This window comes from Pyrus communis, chromosome 6 (assembly GCF_041283825.1).
Source record: "Pyrus communis isolate YQ-2024b chromosome 6, ASM4128382v1, whole genome shotgun sequence".
Lineage (NCBI taxonomy): Eukaryota > Viridiplantae > Streptophyta > Magnoliopsida > Rosales > Rosaceae > Pyrus > Pyrus communis.
In genome coordinates, this window is record NC_142570.1 from 2,214,650 (window position 1) to 2,232,770 (window position 18,121).

Sequence of the window (18,121 nt, forward strand, 5' to 3'; positions counted from 1 at the left end):
CAGCATTTTTGTAGTCACCACAACCATGTCTTGTATGGGGAGACAGCAGAGGAGTGCTACATTTTTGTCGGCACCGCACCCTATACGCACTTCCACATTGCTACTTGGAAAATACTTCCCTTTTTACTTGTGATAGTCGTTTCTCATTGAAAATAAACAAGGATTGGAAATTTCTCTATTTGCACATCCTTGTCTATTCTTGTCTCTCAATTCTCGTTTGACTTATTACATCAAAATGCCAGAAATAAACAAGAGTGTGCATGGACAAGCATATGAGTGTATGGAAATCATTTCCAATCAGAATTTGACATGTATGCAAAAACATTTTCTTGAATTTCAGTATAAAAAAAAATTTGTGCACACGTCAAACTATGATTTTCACGCATTTCAATCAAGCTAGAAGCCAGAAATTCTTGTGAAGCTTAGTGGTGATCAAGTAACCTCCCAATTTCTTGCTCTTTCTCCTCACAGCAATCGTCATGCATGCAGAATTTTGAATGCAGTATTCCACAAAAACCTCCCCTGATGATCTGCTCCTTGTCCACCTCTTGATTAGCTGCCACCACGTCGACCTCTTTCTTTTTTGGCCAAGAACAAGTAGGGACACCCTTTGTCTCTTAGCTTCTTCCACTATTATTGGGCCCTTTTCTTTCCCTTCAAGCAATGCTACCTCCACGTCCACCTATTTCAATTTTCAATTGTCAATACAAACGCAATATCAAGGATAATGGTACACCCTTTCACATTTGTTTAATAAAGATCTTTATTTGTGTGTGTGTGTGTGTGTAGTTGGCATCTACATTGACAAAATTATTGATCTACATTGACAAAATTATTGATATGAGTTAAAAAGTATACTATTTTTCGCTGCGAAATTTGAACTCAGGACTTTTATAATGGAGATTGTGTGCTATTAGGTTAAATGGTTATGCACATAAGAGTAAAATCCAACCACGTCGGAAAAATAAAAGCCCTGTATAAATGTTTAAATAATCGTAGAGTTTCTCGTTCATTGCTAACTGATCAGGGTCAAATACTCACATTTTATCACTAAATATATTCATTACTAGTTTTGCTATTATACAGAAACAAAATTGGGGAAAGCACAGAATTTGTGAATTAAACTTACCCCAGGCCTTTTCCTTTGGCACACATTTTTCATCGAGCGAAGCAGTTCAAAGTCCCTTAAATTAGTGCTCCCATTCGAGTCTGCACCTGCAAATTAATCAATATTAGTTTAACACATTAGGCTTATATGTTAATTAACATCAATGCAACAAGATAATTAAAAAAAAAAAAAAAAAGAAGAAGATTATTCTCACCTTCTTGTTTGGAGGGTTTAGCTACATGAAGAAGAACAATGGTGTCCTGGGGTTGCACAGTGTGGGATAGTGCCCATTCGAGAGCTCCCTTAGCTTCAAGGCTTGAATCCACAACAACCATTATCTTGTTCCCATTTTTCACATCTTTTGCAGTACTACCCAAGTCGTCATCCCCCCTGCTGCTAATATTGTTCAAGAACTTTGTGCTGTTATGATCAGTAGTAGCTTCGACGGAACCGGAACGCCGTCTAGACTTGCGTTTCGACCTGTGAGACAGTGAAAGGATTGGAAGACAAACAGTCGGCCGGGCACCACACAGTCTTGCATATTTCCTGCTCATTTGTTGATAATATTGGTTTTGCCGGTGGGAAAAATGGCTGGCTATGCATGTATATATATACAAATAATTAGGCCTAGACTTGGAATTAACCCTTTGTTTTTTCAAGGGCATTTGTTCCTTGTTTTGTTTATTTGTTTTGTTTTTCTATGTGGTAGGCCACTTCTTGAACGTGCTTTCCATGAATTAATTTGTAGGCTTCATTTCATATATAGTTATTTGTTCCCATACATCCCACACTAGAAGAAAACCAGTAGCTGGGAGTTTGACTAATTTCCCCAAAAAAAATGGATTGGTACGATATTTATACTTTTTCATACAGGGTGCCCATCACCTAAATTACTAGATACGTATAACGTGCATAGATATATAAATCCGAATTTAGTAGAGTACGCTTGTATGACGAGAGAACAAGTCAAGGAGTTTAGAGATGCATCATTTCCCAATATTAAAATCAAATTAAGCGTGTCATAATCTCTCAGATTAATAGGGCACACTCCTAGGCCAATCGCGATGGCAAAACACAAATTTTCAACTAGAAAGAAATAAAAACATACAATCCGAACATTTTGTAGACAAAAGGTGTAACATTAATTATGAAGTTTAATGTTACATTAGAAAAATTGAACAATAGCAACCACATAAACTCTCTCGCACCTTTTGCGTTATCAAACTAAAATAAATCAAATTAAATTACAATGGCTTTTCGTATATAATTAAGTAAGCTTTCTATACGAAACACTTCAAGTTCAATAATTTAGAAGAAAAATAAATAAATTAGAGATTATTAGAGCATGGTAATTGAATAGACAAATAGTTTCTACTTCAATTGAGTTTTTTTTTTTTGTAGGGAGGACAACTGGTGGCAAGCCAAAATTATCCACCCCTTATGGGGGCCGGAAAAACTCATAGAAACATTTCAGCCTCCTCCTAGCCACAAGTCTGGCTCCCAAACCATCAACTGGTTTTGAATAAATACTTATTTTGATCACTTTTGACCTTGATTGAGTAATGATTGTTTACTGCTCGCACGTAGGAGTTCCAATATACCTGAGGATAATCTTGTTGTTTTTACCCAAAAATCCACATGTCGCCTCCATATTTTTCTTGATTATTTTTGGCTCCACGTTAGCAATACATCACTAGCCAACAGAAAACACAGATCATTAGGAGATAAAGATCAAACGCATGATTAATTTGTAATATATTCTTGAAGATAATGATACTGCTATATATGGCTAAGTGCAAGGCGGAAGTGGCAGACTGCATGATGATTTTGTTTGTATTAGGAAGTACATATTATCTCTACTGTCTATGATCAGCCACTCACTGGTTCACACTACTAGTTTAGTCTTTGGGGAAAGTTTCCATGTGTATATGGTAAAGGAATTCTACTCTCTCTACTCACGTACATATTAGTCTGGAGTCCGATTTCACTCTCCTTTACTAAATAAGAAGGAGAAAGAAAAAAGCTAAATGAAAGTCATTAGGGTTGAAACATATAGTTCTACAGTTGCACTTGGGTTCCTGATATATATATATATATATATATATATATATATATGTATGTATGTATGTATGTATGTATGTATGTATGTACACTTCCTCTCTGTACTCTAGAGTGAAGGATTTTACCACATAGAAGATCACGGTAATAGTGTATGTGTACTATGAAAGTTACTCTGTTCTATTGAGAACTGATAACGTAGGAACGCACACATTGCAGTTATTGTACCACTAAAATGATGAGGACCAACTACTCTACAATGTTATATATTTACATTTTGTTTTTAAAATGTGGGTTTGGTCAATAGTACTTTTAAATACTGGGTGTGATATCCACACATCTTATTTTACTTCTCACATACCTTTTTAATTTTCAGCCGTCGGATTAGATGAATTGAAGAAAATCAACGGACATAAATTATCAATGGGATGTGTGGATAGCACACCCCTAAACATTTAGCTAGCTAGCTCATAGCTAATCTACAGTCACAGGTTCAACTTGTGGCACTAGAACTTCAAGATTGATGTAATCTATGCATAGAGTTTATAGAGTTACTAGATCTATACTTAACTCCTTAAAATATGGTAATATATATAACTAACTGATATAACCCACATCTATGACGTTAATACTACAAACATTGATATTGCAAGATTCACCTCAATCACACGAGCTGCCAGAAACCAGAAGGAACAGAAAAATTAAGCAGCATATCAAATCCATATTGGACAAAGTGTACATGGACGTTTCCCAAGTTAATTTGAAAAATAGTACCTTAATTACAAGAGGTAGACAACCCCTAACACAGTTTTTGGGCTGTTAATTCCAGTAATTGAATTCCAACATACGATACACATTTGGAGCTAGATCGAGGCTAGGGTTTTGATCAGGCACATACCAATTAATTTCTAGGTATACATACATAAGTGTAATATGTTTGCTTGATTAATTGGTGTTTTAATATTATTTGGATATATTATTTCATGGTGATGAAATGCTTCTATTCATTAAGGTGGCGGAGCATCCAAGGGGGCAGCAGCGTGTGAGGTCTATGTGGAATCGCGGTTTCATCTCCATCCTGCTGATTAACTCCTGATATTCCATCACTTGATCTAATGGCCTGGTGGTAATTGGACCTGCTGCAACAATATAATATGTAGATATATACACACACACATTCATAAACCAATTAATTTAACTTGTATTATAACTATTTTGTCTTTAATTTTGGTTTCCATAACACAAGTGTTACAGATGGAGAAAAAGTAGTGGGAGAAAGAAACAATGAAAATCAAGAGTACTGGAGGTTGGACCATGGAAGAAATTTGAAAGGAATGACTTACAAAGTGGAAAGTAAAAATAAAAATTTGAGAATCTATTTGATAACCATTTGGTTTTTGGTTTTAAGTTTTAAGTTTTTATGTTTGAGATACGGAGAAAGTATAAAGAAGAAATGACGGAAGAAGAAGGGTGGTGATTGAGAGCCAGCGAGAGAAACAGAATAAAGAAGATTGAATGAAACATCTTGAAAGTGAAAACAACTTGAAATAATTTTTTTATTTTTAGTGTTCATTTTGTGTACCATTCCTTATACATTCTCTCTTCCTCTCACCCCTCCTTTCAACCATACTTTCCACATATCTCACAAATACAAAACTAAAAGCTAAAACCAAATGGTTATCAGATGGATCTTGACATGTTTGTTTTCATATAATCTACATTTTTTTCTCCTCCCTCCCACCACCTTCCAATCATCCTTCATTCCTCGTTTTTCCCATATATTTTCTCTCCATCTCTATTTAAAAATAAAAATAAGCCAAACTAAACACAGGGAAAGGCTAACCTGAAATTCAGGGACTGCAGTGCCTGTGGTAGAAGGGTGGAGGAGAAGTCCAAGCTCTGCTTCTGCGCATGATCCAATTGTGCCTGTGGAGCTACTGCTTTCTCCTTCTCCTTTACCTAGTTTAATTAAATACACAATATACACAATGCCAGTGCGATGAGAATTACGAAATTAAACATTTTTAAACACACTACATATATATTGTTACGTACATTCTTTGCCAGCAAGTTGTTTTGCTCCTGCAATGCCTTATCCTGTCATGCAAGACACACACAGACAATGTTCTACCATTACTGTTACAGAAGTATGGATTTATATATGCATGTATTTGCATGCATATATAGAATGAAATGAAAATCGCACACTATTCTTCTCCTCTTACACAGTCCAGTTTGGTTTTGGTCATCGAATAAATCAAACGAAAACAGCAAACAAGAATGTGTAGCACTACGGAAAGGATGTGTTGTTCTCATTCTCCATATAAAATGCCTTCTAGCTCAGGCTTACCTTCTTCTGGAGCTCAGAAATCGATTCGTACATGACTTGGTTCTGTATGTGATGAAAAATTCATCATATTCCAATCAGTTAACCTTTTTCGGAAAAATAAAAATGAAAAAGCTTTAAAATAAAGTTAAAACCCAATATTAATTTAGTCTATGTAACAAAAAACTTTCTGAGGGTTAATTTGTTCATCATTGGTTTTACCTTTCTTGACCTTATGCGCTTTAGTGCAGAATCAAGCTGTTGCTCTAAATTCTGTAGCTCTTGGAGACTTAAGATTTGGAGATCTTCTCCCATATAATGACTGCAAACCAACCAAGATCAGTGAAAAGCAGTATGCTTCGTACTGATTACTTGACCTTTATATTATCAATTATAACGGAATTAAAGAGGGATACTTATACTTGAACTTGGTATACCTATGATTTCTTTGCAAAACCTCCAACCTAGCCTTGAGCTTTGCATGTTCCAGAGTCCAGCTACCCTATAAAACAAGAACAAATATATGGCATGAAAGATCTGTTTCAAATAAAAAGAACACGAGAAAAGTAACGCTAGCTAAGGACACGTTTGATAACTATTTCTTTTTAGTTTTAATTTTCACTTTTGTTAGGAATAGGAGGGGGGGGGGGGTGTGGTGTGGGGATGCGCAAAGGTGGACGAAGGGAAGGAGTGAAACAAATGTATATGGAAGAGTAGACAAAATGGAAACTAAAAACTTAAAAACCAATTTTTAGTAGGTTTCCGTTTCTAGTTTTTCTTTCCTGCATTCTCCTTCATTTCTCCCTTCTCCTTCCCTCCACCATCCTTTCATTACACATTCCTTCTCTCCATATCAAGAAAAGGTGAAAATTAAAAGCTTCAAACGAAATGATTATCATACAGCCCCTAAGCTAGGAAACTAACACCAACTAAGTAATGGATGCCAAATTTATGGTGTTCCTTTTGGCTTTCAGATAAAACGGAAAGCCAGGCCGGAAGCCACGTTTGGTCAGAACTCAAGTTAGCTTTGTATAGCTTCAAACATGAAAAGAAGATAAAAAACAAAAATCTTCTAAAATTTAGTTTGCCTTTCAATAAATGATAGAGGAGGGTTTGGGGGCATATACAGTGGATTCATTCTCATTTGCAAGAAGCTGCCTCTCTGCATGTGAGTATCTTTCGTACCTTTCCAGGATCCTTTCCATGCTGTTAATATGAAAAATGAAACGAAATTATGTACCAGTAAGTAGTCATAGTATTTAAGACAGACCTTATGCATATAAAAACTATGAAACTAATAAAAATCTGGTGTTTCTTATGTTAAATAACAAGCATGAAAATCCTGAAAAATGAATTTTAGAAGGAAACAGGTAACACGATATTATCGATGGTGTCATGGCGTAGAAACTTCTTATGGTATAGCTTTCTGAAATAGTTTTAAGTATGGGGTCTTACATAAGCTTCGTCATGCTGATTTGATGCACTATTTGCTTACAGGATATCCTCTAGCTAAGGTAGAAACAAGTGGTTAAGAAAATAATGCCACTCACAAAACAAATATAACACACAAACCCATGCGCGAGAGTGTAATCTAAACTCTACTCTCAGACAACAATTAATTAATTACTATTTATATAAAGTCTGAACACAGATAAATGCATATATGTTAACAAACACACATATAAACCTACACACACACGTGTGTGTGTGTGTGTGTGAAAACAAGAAAGAAAAGATAGGATACTCCAGCTGGTCTAGCTACGTTTCAAAAGTCCAACAAATTAAGCGGAAGTCCGTCGTATTTTATTGTTATAATTAAAATGACTGGTTGGGAGATCCTAATAATTGAATTAGGGATTCCAAACCAGATTAATTTGGGTTTGAATAATCTGTTCACTCAGTCTGTTTTACAGTAACCTGTCTAGCTAGCCACTCTCCCCAAGTAGATCAGCGAAAAGACACCACATGTTATCATCACGAAAAGTATTCTTATTTCCGTTTTTGTTTTATATGGATGAACAGGTTTATCCTACCTTCACATAGATACGGAGGATTATATATTCTCTCTCCCTCTCCATCTCCCTCTCTCTCACGCACACACCCTCACTATACCCAGTCTCTCTCTCTCTCCCCCTTTCCAGTGGTACACTGGTACTCAACGAACAGCTGGTCTTTGCATGAAATCAAAGAGAGAGAAAATCCCCACAAAAGAAACTCAAGAAAATTTAATATATTTTTTAAAAATCAATTTAATGGAAACACAATTGTGAAGCAAGAAAATTCAACAGCATAAACCAGAAGAAGGGTATCCCATATCAAAAGCACCGCATGTGAAAAAAAATGTAACGTACGGGTAGAAAAATTGCCAAATAATTTAACTGAAGCATATAGCACGCCCTAAAAAACCAGAGTAAAAAAGATAATCAAGTAGAACAATGAACTTCAATCGTACGGCCGAGGTTTCTTTGGGAAAAAATGTATAGTAGCTGAAAGAAAGGGTAGTTGAGAGGGTACATATATACCAGGAATCAGTGGAGTACTCAAAAAGCTTGCCTTTGGTAGAGAAGATAATCAAAGCAACCTCAGCATCACAAAGCACAGAAATCTCATGAGCTTTCTTCAGCAGCCCTGACCTTCTCTTTGAGAAGGTCACCTGCCTGTTGACCTTGTTCTCAATCCTCTTCAGCTGCACCCTTCCCCTCCCCATAATCTCTTGTACAATTATTTATTATTATATATATATTAATAACTAATAATGTCCTAGTTATATATAAGGTCCTTCCTGGTGAACTGATCTCTTAATTTAGAGAAACCAGAAAGGCCACCAAGAAACCCTCAAAATGGGAGAGAGAACCAGATGGCTTCTGCTCTCTCTCTCTCTCTCTCTCTCTCTCTCTCTCTCTCTTTCTTTCTCTCTCCTCTCACTTTCTTTTCTTTGTATATATAAAAGAAACTTTAACGAAAAACTTCTGGTATAGTTTATTTTAACAAAAAAAAATTATATTTTTAAGCTAAAAAATTAATTCTGGTATTATTCATTTTACCCTTTATTTTGTCCTTATCCTTAAAACTTAAAATTTTCAAACTTTTTTTTTATTAATTTTCCTTATATAAAATGAGCTAATAGATAGCAAGGTAGGCGGTTTGGTGTCTCTCTTTCTCTGTCCATATACGAGGACAGATTCCTTCTTGTATTTATATGAAATATTTATAGGATATTTTAAAACCGCTGTAAGATGAGATGGGTGGGATTGGAAACCAAAGTGGTTTCGTCAAAAACGTTGTCGATTTGGGATTGGGCAGAGGTACTGTTAGCCCAATTTTGGTAGTGTATGTTAGTAAAATTTCAAAAATTGTATATCTTCTTGTTTTTTTTTTTTTTTGGACAAGTAAACTTTCCTTATTATCCTAAAGAGAGGAGTTAGACAAAAATTTGAGTGAATGTTTCATTCCTGTTTTACCCCCAATCGGCAGCAGCTAGGCACACATTTTGCTCATTAGTTATTATATGTAACACATTCTGGCGTGTTACCATATCGTTTTTTTTTTTTTGCCTTTAAAAAATAGATCAGATAGTGATTTCGTCATGGTAATATATCCTTTCACAAGTGGAGAAGACTCACAAAATCATTTCTGTCTCTCTATGAGCACCATCGTGCTTGTTACCATATTGTTAATGTCAAAAAGTATTAACTGGTAACATATACCTGCTTTTTTAAGGTATTAATTTTCAGAGGTGAAGATTCAGTATCATGTAGGAGGTAATTTACCGAAAAGATTAAAAGAATTCTTTTACCTGTGTTGGAGGTATGAATTGAGTTTCTTTCTCTTTCTTTTTATTTTTTAATTTCATTTTCGTTGTCTACGGGTGAGGTAATGAATTAGAGATCGGGCTTAACTGTTGATCGATAGCGTCTCGTATGCGGTCGTACACTTAACATTTTTTGTAATTGGTATAATATATTGATGATTTCCGATTGTGCCACTTTTGTCGTGATTTCCCCTTTCAAAATAAAAAAAAATTATTAATAATTAAAAAAAAAAAATTTAAAAAAAAAAAAGTGAACAGTGCCGTGCTACATTGTTGTGAATAGTAATTTGCTACAGTCCGTGAACAGTGCATTGCTACTGTATGTGAACAGTGATTCTGCTACAATGTTCTGGTGAATTGTCTTAATTTCATTGCGTACCTTTTGTGCCTTTATTGTTTGTGATTTAGCTAAATGGATCAATATAATCAAAGTGTTGTTATGCATCTTGGTAGAACAAATATATGGATAATTGATACTAGGGTCACTAGTTATAGAGGTGGTTTTGGTACATTACCGTATCAAAACCTTTGTACCAATTACCATACCAAATATTTGGTACAACAAAATCTATTACCATTACCGTACCAAACTTTCGGTATACCAAATAGTTTGGTTGGTATGATATGCCAATGATAATTGCTACTTTGTTTTACGTCACTTAGTTTGCCCAAAATCTAATATTTTTTAATTAATGTAGAAGTGTAAAAAATATATGAACGCTCGTAATGACAGGCTTTACAACTTTCGTGAAGAACTTAACTTTGAAATTCGCCATTATAATCATATAAATCATAGATCAAAATTTAACCGTTGATTGTTGTTTACGTTTACGCTTCATTTTTCTCATCAAATTTTGTTTTTTTCGAATTTTCTTTTTTGACAACATGATCTATTAGAGGATGCAGGAAGATGAATGGTTTGGATCGTTGATATTATGTTTAGAGTTTTACAATTAGTAAAAATATTGCTTGATGTTTATAAAGTTTCTACAAACTATATGACATTGACTCATATTTTAGTTAACCGTAAATATCGAAACGTGATATCAAAGATCTGAACCGTTCATCTTTTTACATCCGCCAGATGATCATGTTTTCAAAAAAGAAAATTTTAAAAATGAAATTCAGCAAGAAAAATAAAGTGTAAATGACAATCGATGGTTAAATATAAATTTAAGGTTTATGGATTATAGCGTTGGATTTTGAAGCTGACCTCTTCATGAAAGTTGTAAAGCTTGTCACTATGAGTGATTGTATATTTTTTTTTCACATTTTTCACATTTCTACAATAATTATTATTAATTTTGCCCTCAAATAATTATATGAATAAATACATAATATAATATTAATAATATTGGTAGGTATGGTATACCACTAGTACTGATTTTGGATACCAGTACCGTACCGAAACAGTATGGTACGGTACAAATACCGTACCATTACCAATTGGTACAAATTTTTGGTAATAATTTGATATGGTATGGTTGGTAAGGCAGTTGGTACGGTAATTTGGTAAAAATTTCCACCCGTAACTGATTATATGACTGGTGACCCCAGAATGTTTGATGAGTTACATGACTATATTTGTGATCCGTATATTACTAGTGCAAATGGAGCACATTCCCTTGTGAAAGGTGAAGGCAATATCTCTCTTACTTTGACCTTGTCACTAGTTCATGCTTTACTTGTTCTTGATGTTAAGTGCAATCTTTTGTCGGTATGAAAACTACTGGATATCTTATATTGGTCCACTCACTTCTACCCACGTATTGTTATTTTTAAGACATTCAAACTCAAAAGATAATTAGTCGTGTTAAAAGAATTTAGGGTTTGTACATCTTGACTATGGAGGATACTGTTGTTTCAGGTTTAAATAATCATCAAGTTATAAGTATTAAAGTGAATGACAGATATCAAATTTGGCTGTGGCATCGACGTTTAGGGCATCCATCATTCAGTTATATGAAGTAAGTGTGGGCACAGGCCCAAAATTAAAGGAACCAGACCGATCCATTTATAAATAACACGGGGCGGGGCAGGGCGGGTTTTGGATTTTTCAAAATAAGATCCAGACCTAACTCGGCCCTTTTGAAACTGGCCAATTCCTACAAGTCCCCACAGGTCCTCACCTTCGGGTCCTTCCCTCATTTCTACAACTCTCCCTCATCCATCGTCTACCTTCTCAACTCCATCCCCACCCAGATCGCCTCCGCCAACAACGTGTCCGAAGTCCAGCCCATCCCAACTACTACAACCACTACAACACCACCAATAGCTACATCTACAACGACGTTGCTTCTTCATGCCTCTCCTACCTCACCTTCCACTCCCTCCCCTCCTTCATTGCCTACCTCCTTAACTCCCTCCCCACCCAGATCGCGTCCGCCAAAAACATGTATGATGTCAACCCTATCCCCACCAGCACTCCAGTCATCGTCCCCGTCAACTGCTCCTGCTTTTCCAACAATAATTACAAAGGCGAGTTCCGGCACCTCCACCCAAAATTATGGAAGCCACATTTTTTGGCTCAGCTGAACGACTCAAACGGGGAGATCCGGTAGAACCCCAACCTGTCATTCAAGCACATGTACCTGCCAACCAAGACAATCTTCATCCCAGACAATGAGTGCCAGAAGCCAGATATGCGATTGAATATTTCATAACTTTTCACAAATTTTGTAAATCAAAATTAAGAAATTAACGAAATTGGAAGAAATGAGGGAAACGAGTTACCTTGGTGTCGAGATCGGATGAGAAGACAGATGAGTTAGTGGGGGAGGAGGGCGGTGACATCATATCATTTCTCAGTGGGGTGTGGGTCTGTGCTCCAGCAAGGAAAGTTGCAGAGATGGGGGGAAAAGAAACAAAGAAGAGGAATTTGGGAGAAGGTTCGAGAGATTTGGGAAGGGGGAAACACAGGGAAGTGGGGTGTGTGGGTGTGTGTGGAATGTTCTCGAGAATGAGACTCAAAAATGTCACAAGGAAGAACAAAAGGAAGTGGGCCTGGGAGACAATACCCAACACGGGGGTATTTTTGCAAACGGGCTGGTTCGGGTACCCGTTTTTCTATACTTTTGGAACCGGTCCGAACCTAAAATTTCAAAGCATCGCCCCGCCCCGTTTCTCTTTTTTAAAATTAGGAATCGGCCCGTACCCGCCTTGAACCTTGATTACCCGTCCCGACCCGCAGTTCCTATACCCGTTTGCCCACCCCTAATATGAAGCATCTGTTTCCTTTTTTTGTTTTGCACTTGTAGTGATTCAAAGTTCAAGTGTGAAACATGTGTCATGGCTAAGAGTCATCGTGCTTCCTTTCCCATAAGTGATTCTAAAGCTACTTTGTCATTTGATTCGATACATTCTGATGTGTGAGGTCAGGTGAATGTTACTTCTAATGAATTTCGTTGGTTTGTTAACTTTATTGATGATTGTACTCGATTAACTTAGGTGTTCTTGATGAAGAATAAGAGTGAAATCCCTTTGTTTCTTCAAGAATTTTGTGCAATGGTGTCTACTCAGTTTCAGACCAAGGTTAAGGTCTTCGGGTCTGGTAACAGAGGAGAATATGTGAATCACATTTTGGCATGTTTTTTTCGTGATCAGGGTATTATTCACCATACGACTACTCTATTTACACCCCAACAAAATGGTGTGTCCAAACGAAAGAATCGTCAAATAATGGAGGTTGCTCGCTCCTTGATGTTGGATAAATATGGTCCTAATCATTTGTGGGGTCATGATGTTTTGGCTACTGTGTATTTGACAAATCATGTTCCAAGTAGGGTTCTTGATTTTTAGACACCGCTTGATATGCTACAAAAACATGTTTATCATGTTTCTGTATCCAAACTTCCTTCAAGGGTGTTTGGGTGTATGATGTGTGTGCATGTCTACTCTCATTAGCGGAGTAAACTTGATACATGTGCTCTCCAATGTGTATTTATTGGATATGCTAACAATCAGAAAGGCTATAAGTGTTATCATTCTCTAACTTAAAAAACTTATATTACCGTAGATATCACCTTCCACGAGGAAGTTCTGTATTTTGTAAAGCCCCCTTCCAACTCTCCACTTCAGGGAGATAGGGGGAGTAAGTGAAAATTCGAAGATATGGTATGGATGATGTGTTATAGGCAGAGTTGGGAACAAAATCTGTTATGCTGTGTGACACTGACTAGTCATCTATAGATAATGATCGGTCAACTGTCATTCCCGAGACTATTTCTACTGACAACCGGTCGAATGTGCCCAATGAGTTGCTTGTTGTTTGTATGTCTGACGAATTGCCTTCTGATGACCAGTTGTATACTACTGATATGTTTAATAAGTTTCCTGATGATGGTTCGTCTAGTGATGATTCTTCTAACGATTTAGTACAAGATGGTGACACACATGATGTAAATTCTGATGATTCTTCTACTTATCAGTTGCCCTCACAAGCTAATCGTGGAAAACTTAAAGTACAATATAAGCCTGATATACATGCCAAAGCCAAGTATCCTATCAATAATTATGTGTCCACTCATTGTTTGTCCAAACCATATGCATCTTACATATGTCAACTATCTAGTGTATCGGTTCCAACAAAATTGCAGGATGCTTTATCTGACCCTAAGTGGGTTAATGCCAAGAATGTTGAGATAGAAGGTTTCGAAAATAATTCCACTTGGGATTTGGTTCCTTTGCTAAACAGGAAAAAAGTTGTTGGATGTAGATGGGTGTTCACTATTAAGCATAAAGTAGATGGTTCTATTGACCGATACAAAGCCAGATTAGTTGCTAAGGGTTATACTTAAACCTATGGGGTGGACTATCAGTAGACTTTTGCTCTTGTTGCCAAACTTAATATTGTGCGTGTTCTTTTGTCCTTAACAGCTAACCAGGATTGGCCCTTATTGCAGTTTCATGTTAAGAATGCTTTCTTTCATGGTGATCTCAAGGAGGAAGAAGTTTATATGGATCTCCCACCTAGTATCGAAATATCTCCTAACAAATATGTTGTGTGTAGATTGCAAAAGGTTTTGTATGGTTTGAAACAATCTCCTAAAGCGTGGTTTGAGAGGTTTACAAGTTTAACGAAGAAGTTTGGATATTTCTAATGTCATTCAGATCATACTTTGCTTCTAAAGCGACAAAATGGTAAGTTAATTGCATTGATTATTTATGTTAATGACATAATAGTGACTGGTGATGAGCAAAATGAAATACAACACCTTCAAAAGTTTCTTGCTACTGAATTTGAGATGAAGGGATTGGGTGAATTTAAGTATTTTCTTGGAATTGAGGTTGCATGATCCAAGCATGGTATTTTTCTGTCTCGACGAAAGTATGTTCTTGATTTGTTAGCAGAAACATGTATGTTAGATTATAAACTTGTTGATACTCCGATTGAGCAGAATCATCGTCTGTGCTTATTTCCCGATCAAGTTCTTACTCACAAGAATGATATCAGAGGCTTGTGGAGAGATTAATTTATTTGTCTCACACTCGCCCTGACATTGCTTATGTAATTAGTGTGGTTAGTCAGTTTATGCACTCGCCTAGTGAAGCTCATATGGATGTGGTAATCCGTATTTTGAGGTACTTGAAAATGGCTCTTGGCAGAGGCTTGGTTTTCTCCAAGAATGGTCACTTGAATGTCGAATGGTATACATATGCAGATTGGCCAGGTTCTATCACTGGCCGGTGATCTACATTTGGATACTTTACTTTTGTGGGTGGTAATCTAGTTACTTGGAGAAGTAAGAAACAAAAAGTGGTGGCTAGGTTAAGTGCTGAAGCTGAGTTTCGTGGTATGTCTCATGGTGTATGTGAGTTGTTATGGTTGAAAAAATTGTTAAGAGATCTTGGATTTAAACCGAATGGTGCTATGAAACTCCATTGTGATAACAAGACTGCTATTGAGATTGTTCATAATCCAGTGCAACATGATAAAACAAAACATATGGAGATTAATCGACATTTCATCAAGGAAAAATTGGATGTTGGAATTATTATGTTTCTGATTGTGGGATCTGAAGATCAACTCGCTAATGTGCTTACTAAGGTTGTGTCTAATAATGTGTTTTCCAACTCGCTTGACAAGTTGGGCATGCGTGACATCTTTGCTCCAATTTGAGATGGATTGTTGCGAGTTATATATTAGTTAAATTGTAAATAGTAGTTTGTTGTCCCACATTGACGAAGTGCATATGTAATACCGATTGTAACTCTTATATATACTCCACTTCGGTGATTAATGAAATACAAGAAATTCCCAAATATTGTCATATATATTTAATTTTACATGGTATCAGAGCCAGGAAGTGGGTTCGTATTGTATTGTCACGTGATGGATGGGTCCCCATGACCTCGCGCGATGATGGTGGGTCCCTTGGCCTCGCGTGTAGGGTGAGTCTCATTGGCTCCACGTGGTTGCTGATGTGTGGATCTCCTACGTGTGACCCACTAATTGGATCCCACGTGAGGGGATGTGTTGAATCCCACATCGGCTGTAGTAAAATATAAGTAATAGTTTAAATATCCTAACTCTACTCTAACTAATATTGATGCCGTTTGTGATAAAACCTCACACCTGACGGATTGTGCATGTGGTAATTACTAAGTTGGGGACAATATCGGTGTTGTTCAAAGTGAGCCTTTGGTCCGTCTCTCTGATAATTCTACACATTATATCATGAATTATATTTCCTAGTGTAAGTTGTGTAACTAGGTGGGGTTTTTTTTTTCTTTCCACATTTTGTATGACCTCATATTTTAAAATAATAAACCTATAGCTCATCCTCTTACTCGAGCACATTTTATCCTTATTTGAAATGCAGTCAAGTTATTATTTCATCAAGATATAATACGAAGAATTTTGTTAATTACTAGTATAGATATATAAATTTATTTGTTACTTAGTGATCTAGTACTATTTTTTTTTTTTTTGAACAAACGATATTTCTACACTTAAGGATGGCAGTGGGCCAAGTCTCACATGCACTAGAAATAATGTAGTTCAAATTCGCCTTTGGCGAGAATCGAACCTAACATCTCTCACTTACAAATGAAGAGGAATACCACTAGACCGCATTACTAAATGACATCTCTGATTCTTTTTAGCATATTCATTTTAGCTCTTGGCTGGAGACGGGCTTTACACGAATTCAGGATGAAAGTAGCATATATAGTCCTTTGCCGGAGATAGTCTTAATGCAAAAATAACATTGTATGATATTTTATATAATTATTTATATTAATATATTTTAGAAGATTTTTATTTTGGTAAAAAATATAGTTTAGAAGATTTATTTTTATTTTTATTTTTTTTGGTTCAAAAATACACCACTTTCCTCTTGAAACAAACACGTGGCTAGCTAGGCGTGCAATATGAGAAAAGAGAGATAGAGTGTGTGTGATAAGAAGTTTTATGGTTTTCATAACGTAATGTTTTATTTCACGTGTTATAATAAAATAAAGAATATAAATTTTAATTTGAAAACAACATTATTAATATGTTCATCTTCCAAGTAAACATATTAATAATGTCGCTTTTAGATGAAAAAAATTATGTTCTTTATTTTTATTACAACACGTGAAACAATACATTTATGTCTCGTTTTGCAGCTCAGATTGTACTAACTATTTCAGTCGGATTGGATAAATAGCAGTCGAATAGTACTGACTAAATTAGTCGGACGTTCAGTGCAGTGTCGGATTAATATGTGCATATGATAGTACCTCGGACTATAATAATTTTTTTAAAATTTTTAACAAAATAATTGGTGTTAAAATGACAAAAAAGGAGAATACTAAACAAGAATTAAAAAAAAAAAAAAAAAAAAACAAAACAAAAAAAAAAGAATAATGTGTGCACCAACAAAATTTAAAAAAAAAAAATGAAGGAAGATAAAACAAAACCCAGGTTGTCTTCCTTTCTTCGTCGTCTTTCCCACCTGCAGTAAAACCTGTTGATGAACCTTCCAATGCTGTAAACCCAACCTCTTAATTTCTCATACCACTACAAAAACTAGATTAAAAGCTCGACAATGGTAAAACAAAAGAAAATTAAGATCAAATCTGATGAAGATTTACACTTTAATTAAAACCCTCAACTCAGAAGAACAAAAGGCTCAGATGCACATGAAAAAAAAAAAAAGGAGTAAAAGCTTCGTAATGTAATTGGTGTCTGTAGTAAAAAGACCCTAGTTCTTGGTGATGGAGAAAACCCAGAAAACCCAAATGGCAAACAGAATAGAAATTAATCCAAGAAGAAAAGGAAGAAGACGACCACACGACGACTAAGCATTAGCTGCAACAAGATGTGCTCGCAATTTGTAGGTTTCGCAAAAGCAGATTCGCGAACAGATTCACCATATAGGGAACAGAGAAAGAACACGCGTAAGTTCATGAAGCCGACTAATTATACCGACGTTTTGGGGCGGACAGTTAGTGGGTGTCCACCGTATTATTTAGGTGGGGCTAGATTATAAGTACGGTGAGTATTTATCCGGTAAGAGCACCAAACAACCGGCTTCGTATTATTAGTCTATCTGATGTCCTATACAATGTGCCAAACGAGGCCTAAGTTACATTCCAAGACAATAAAAACTTCTTGTCCCACATATGGATACATGGATGTGGTTGTGTTTCAGTGATCAGTCAAGGTATTCAATTAATAAGGAGTTTTAAGGTAAAGAAAAAGGTAATATTGGTGTTACAACCATCTTTATATTTCATCACCATTTAAATTTTCGATAGTCAAGTCGAATGAATTGGAGAAGATAAAAAGATAAAAATTAATAAGAGTGTGTGAGAGATAAAAAAAAGAATGTGT

General features: G+C 35.9%; 2 protein-coding genes across 5 annotated transcripts; both read right to left on the reverse strand.

The window, feature by feature from the left end:
- Positions 1-101: 101 nt before the first annotated feature.
- LOC137710599 (universal stress protein PHOS32) lies at positions 102-1,677 on the reverse strand. The gene is made up of 3 exons (XM_068449668.2): positions 1,323-1,677; positions 1,130-1,215; positions 102-682 (listed from the first exon to the last, which is right to left on the reverse strand). Exons 1-3 carry the CDS (start codon positions 1,660-1,662, stop codon positions 392-394), a joined length of 717 nt encoding a protein of 238 aa, XP_068305769.2. The 5' UTR covers positions 1,663-1,677; the 3' UTR covers positions 102-391.
- Positions 1,678-2,226: 549 nt separating this feature from the next.
- Positions 2,227-8,401, reverse strand: LOC137710596 (agamous-like MADS-box protein AP1). Of its 4 annotated transcripts, none has more exons than XM_088695380.1 (8): positions 8,015-8,401; positions 6,620-6,698; positions 5,930-5,994; positions 5,715-5,814; positions 5,517-5,558; positions 5,222-5,263; positions 5,010-5,125; positions 2,227-2,801 (listed from the first exon to the last, which is right to left on the reverse strand). In XM_088695380.1, exons 1-8 carry the CDS (start codon positions 8,197-8,199, stop codon positions 2,771-2,773), a joined length of 660 nt encoding a protein of 219 aa, XP_088551506.1. In that variant the 5' UTR covers positions 8,200-8,401; the 3' UTR covers positions 2,227-2,770. The 4 variants fall into 4 exon arrangements, with proteins under 4 accessions (XP_088551506.1, XP_068305766.2, XP_068305764.2 ...); XM_068449665.2 differs by lacking the exon at positions 2,227-2,801 and adding an exon at positions 3,857-4,302 and having other exon boundaries at positions 8,015-8,399; XM_068449663.2 differs by lacking the exon at positions 2,227-2,801 and adding an exon at positions 3,857-4,305 and having other exon boundaries at positions 8,015-8,399.
- Between the last annotated feature and the right edge of the window lie 9,720 nt (positions 8,402-18,121).

Excerpts from the sequence above, each read along its gene's own strand:
- LOC137710599 (XM_068449668.2), bottom strand. The coding sequence starts at position 1,662 with ATGAGCAGGAAATATGCAAGACTGTGTGGTGCCCGGCCGACTGTTTGT. Across the intron at positions 1,216-1,322 it reads TAAACCCTCCAAACAAGAAG|GTGCAGACTCGAATGGGAGC; the intron begins GTGAGAATAATC and ends ATTAATTTGCAG. Across the intron at positions 683-1,129 it reads GCCAAAGGAAAAGGCCTGGG|GTGGACGTGGAGGTAGCATT; the intron begins GTAAGTTTAATT and ends AAATTGAAATAG.
- LOC137710596 (XM_068449663.2), bottom strand. The coding sequence starts at position 8,199 with ATGGGGAGGGGAAGGGTGCAGCTGAAGAGGATTGAGAACAAGGTCAAC. Across the intron at positions 5,559-5,714 it reads AGCGCATAAGGTCAAGAAAG|AACCAAGTCATGTACGAATC; the intron begins GTAAAACCAATG and ends CATCACATACAG. Across the intron at positions 5,264-5,516 it reads TTTCTGAGCTCCAGAAGAAG|GATAAGGCATTGCAGGAGCA; the intron begins GTAAGCCTGAGC and ends CTTGCATGACAG.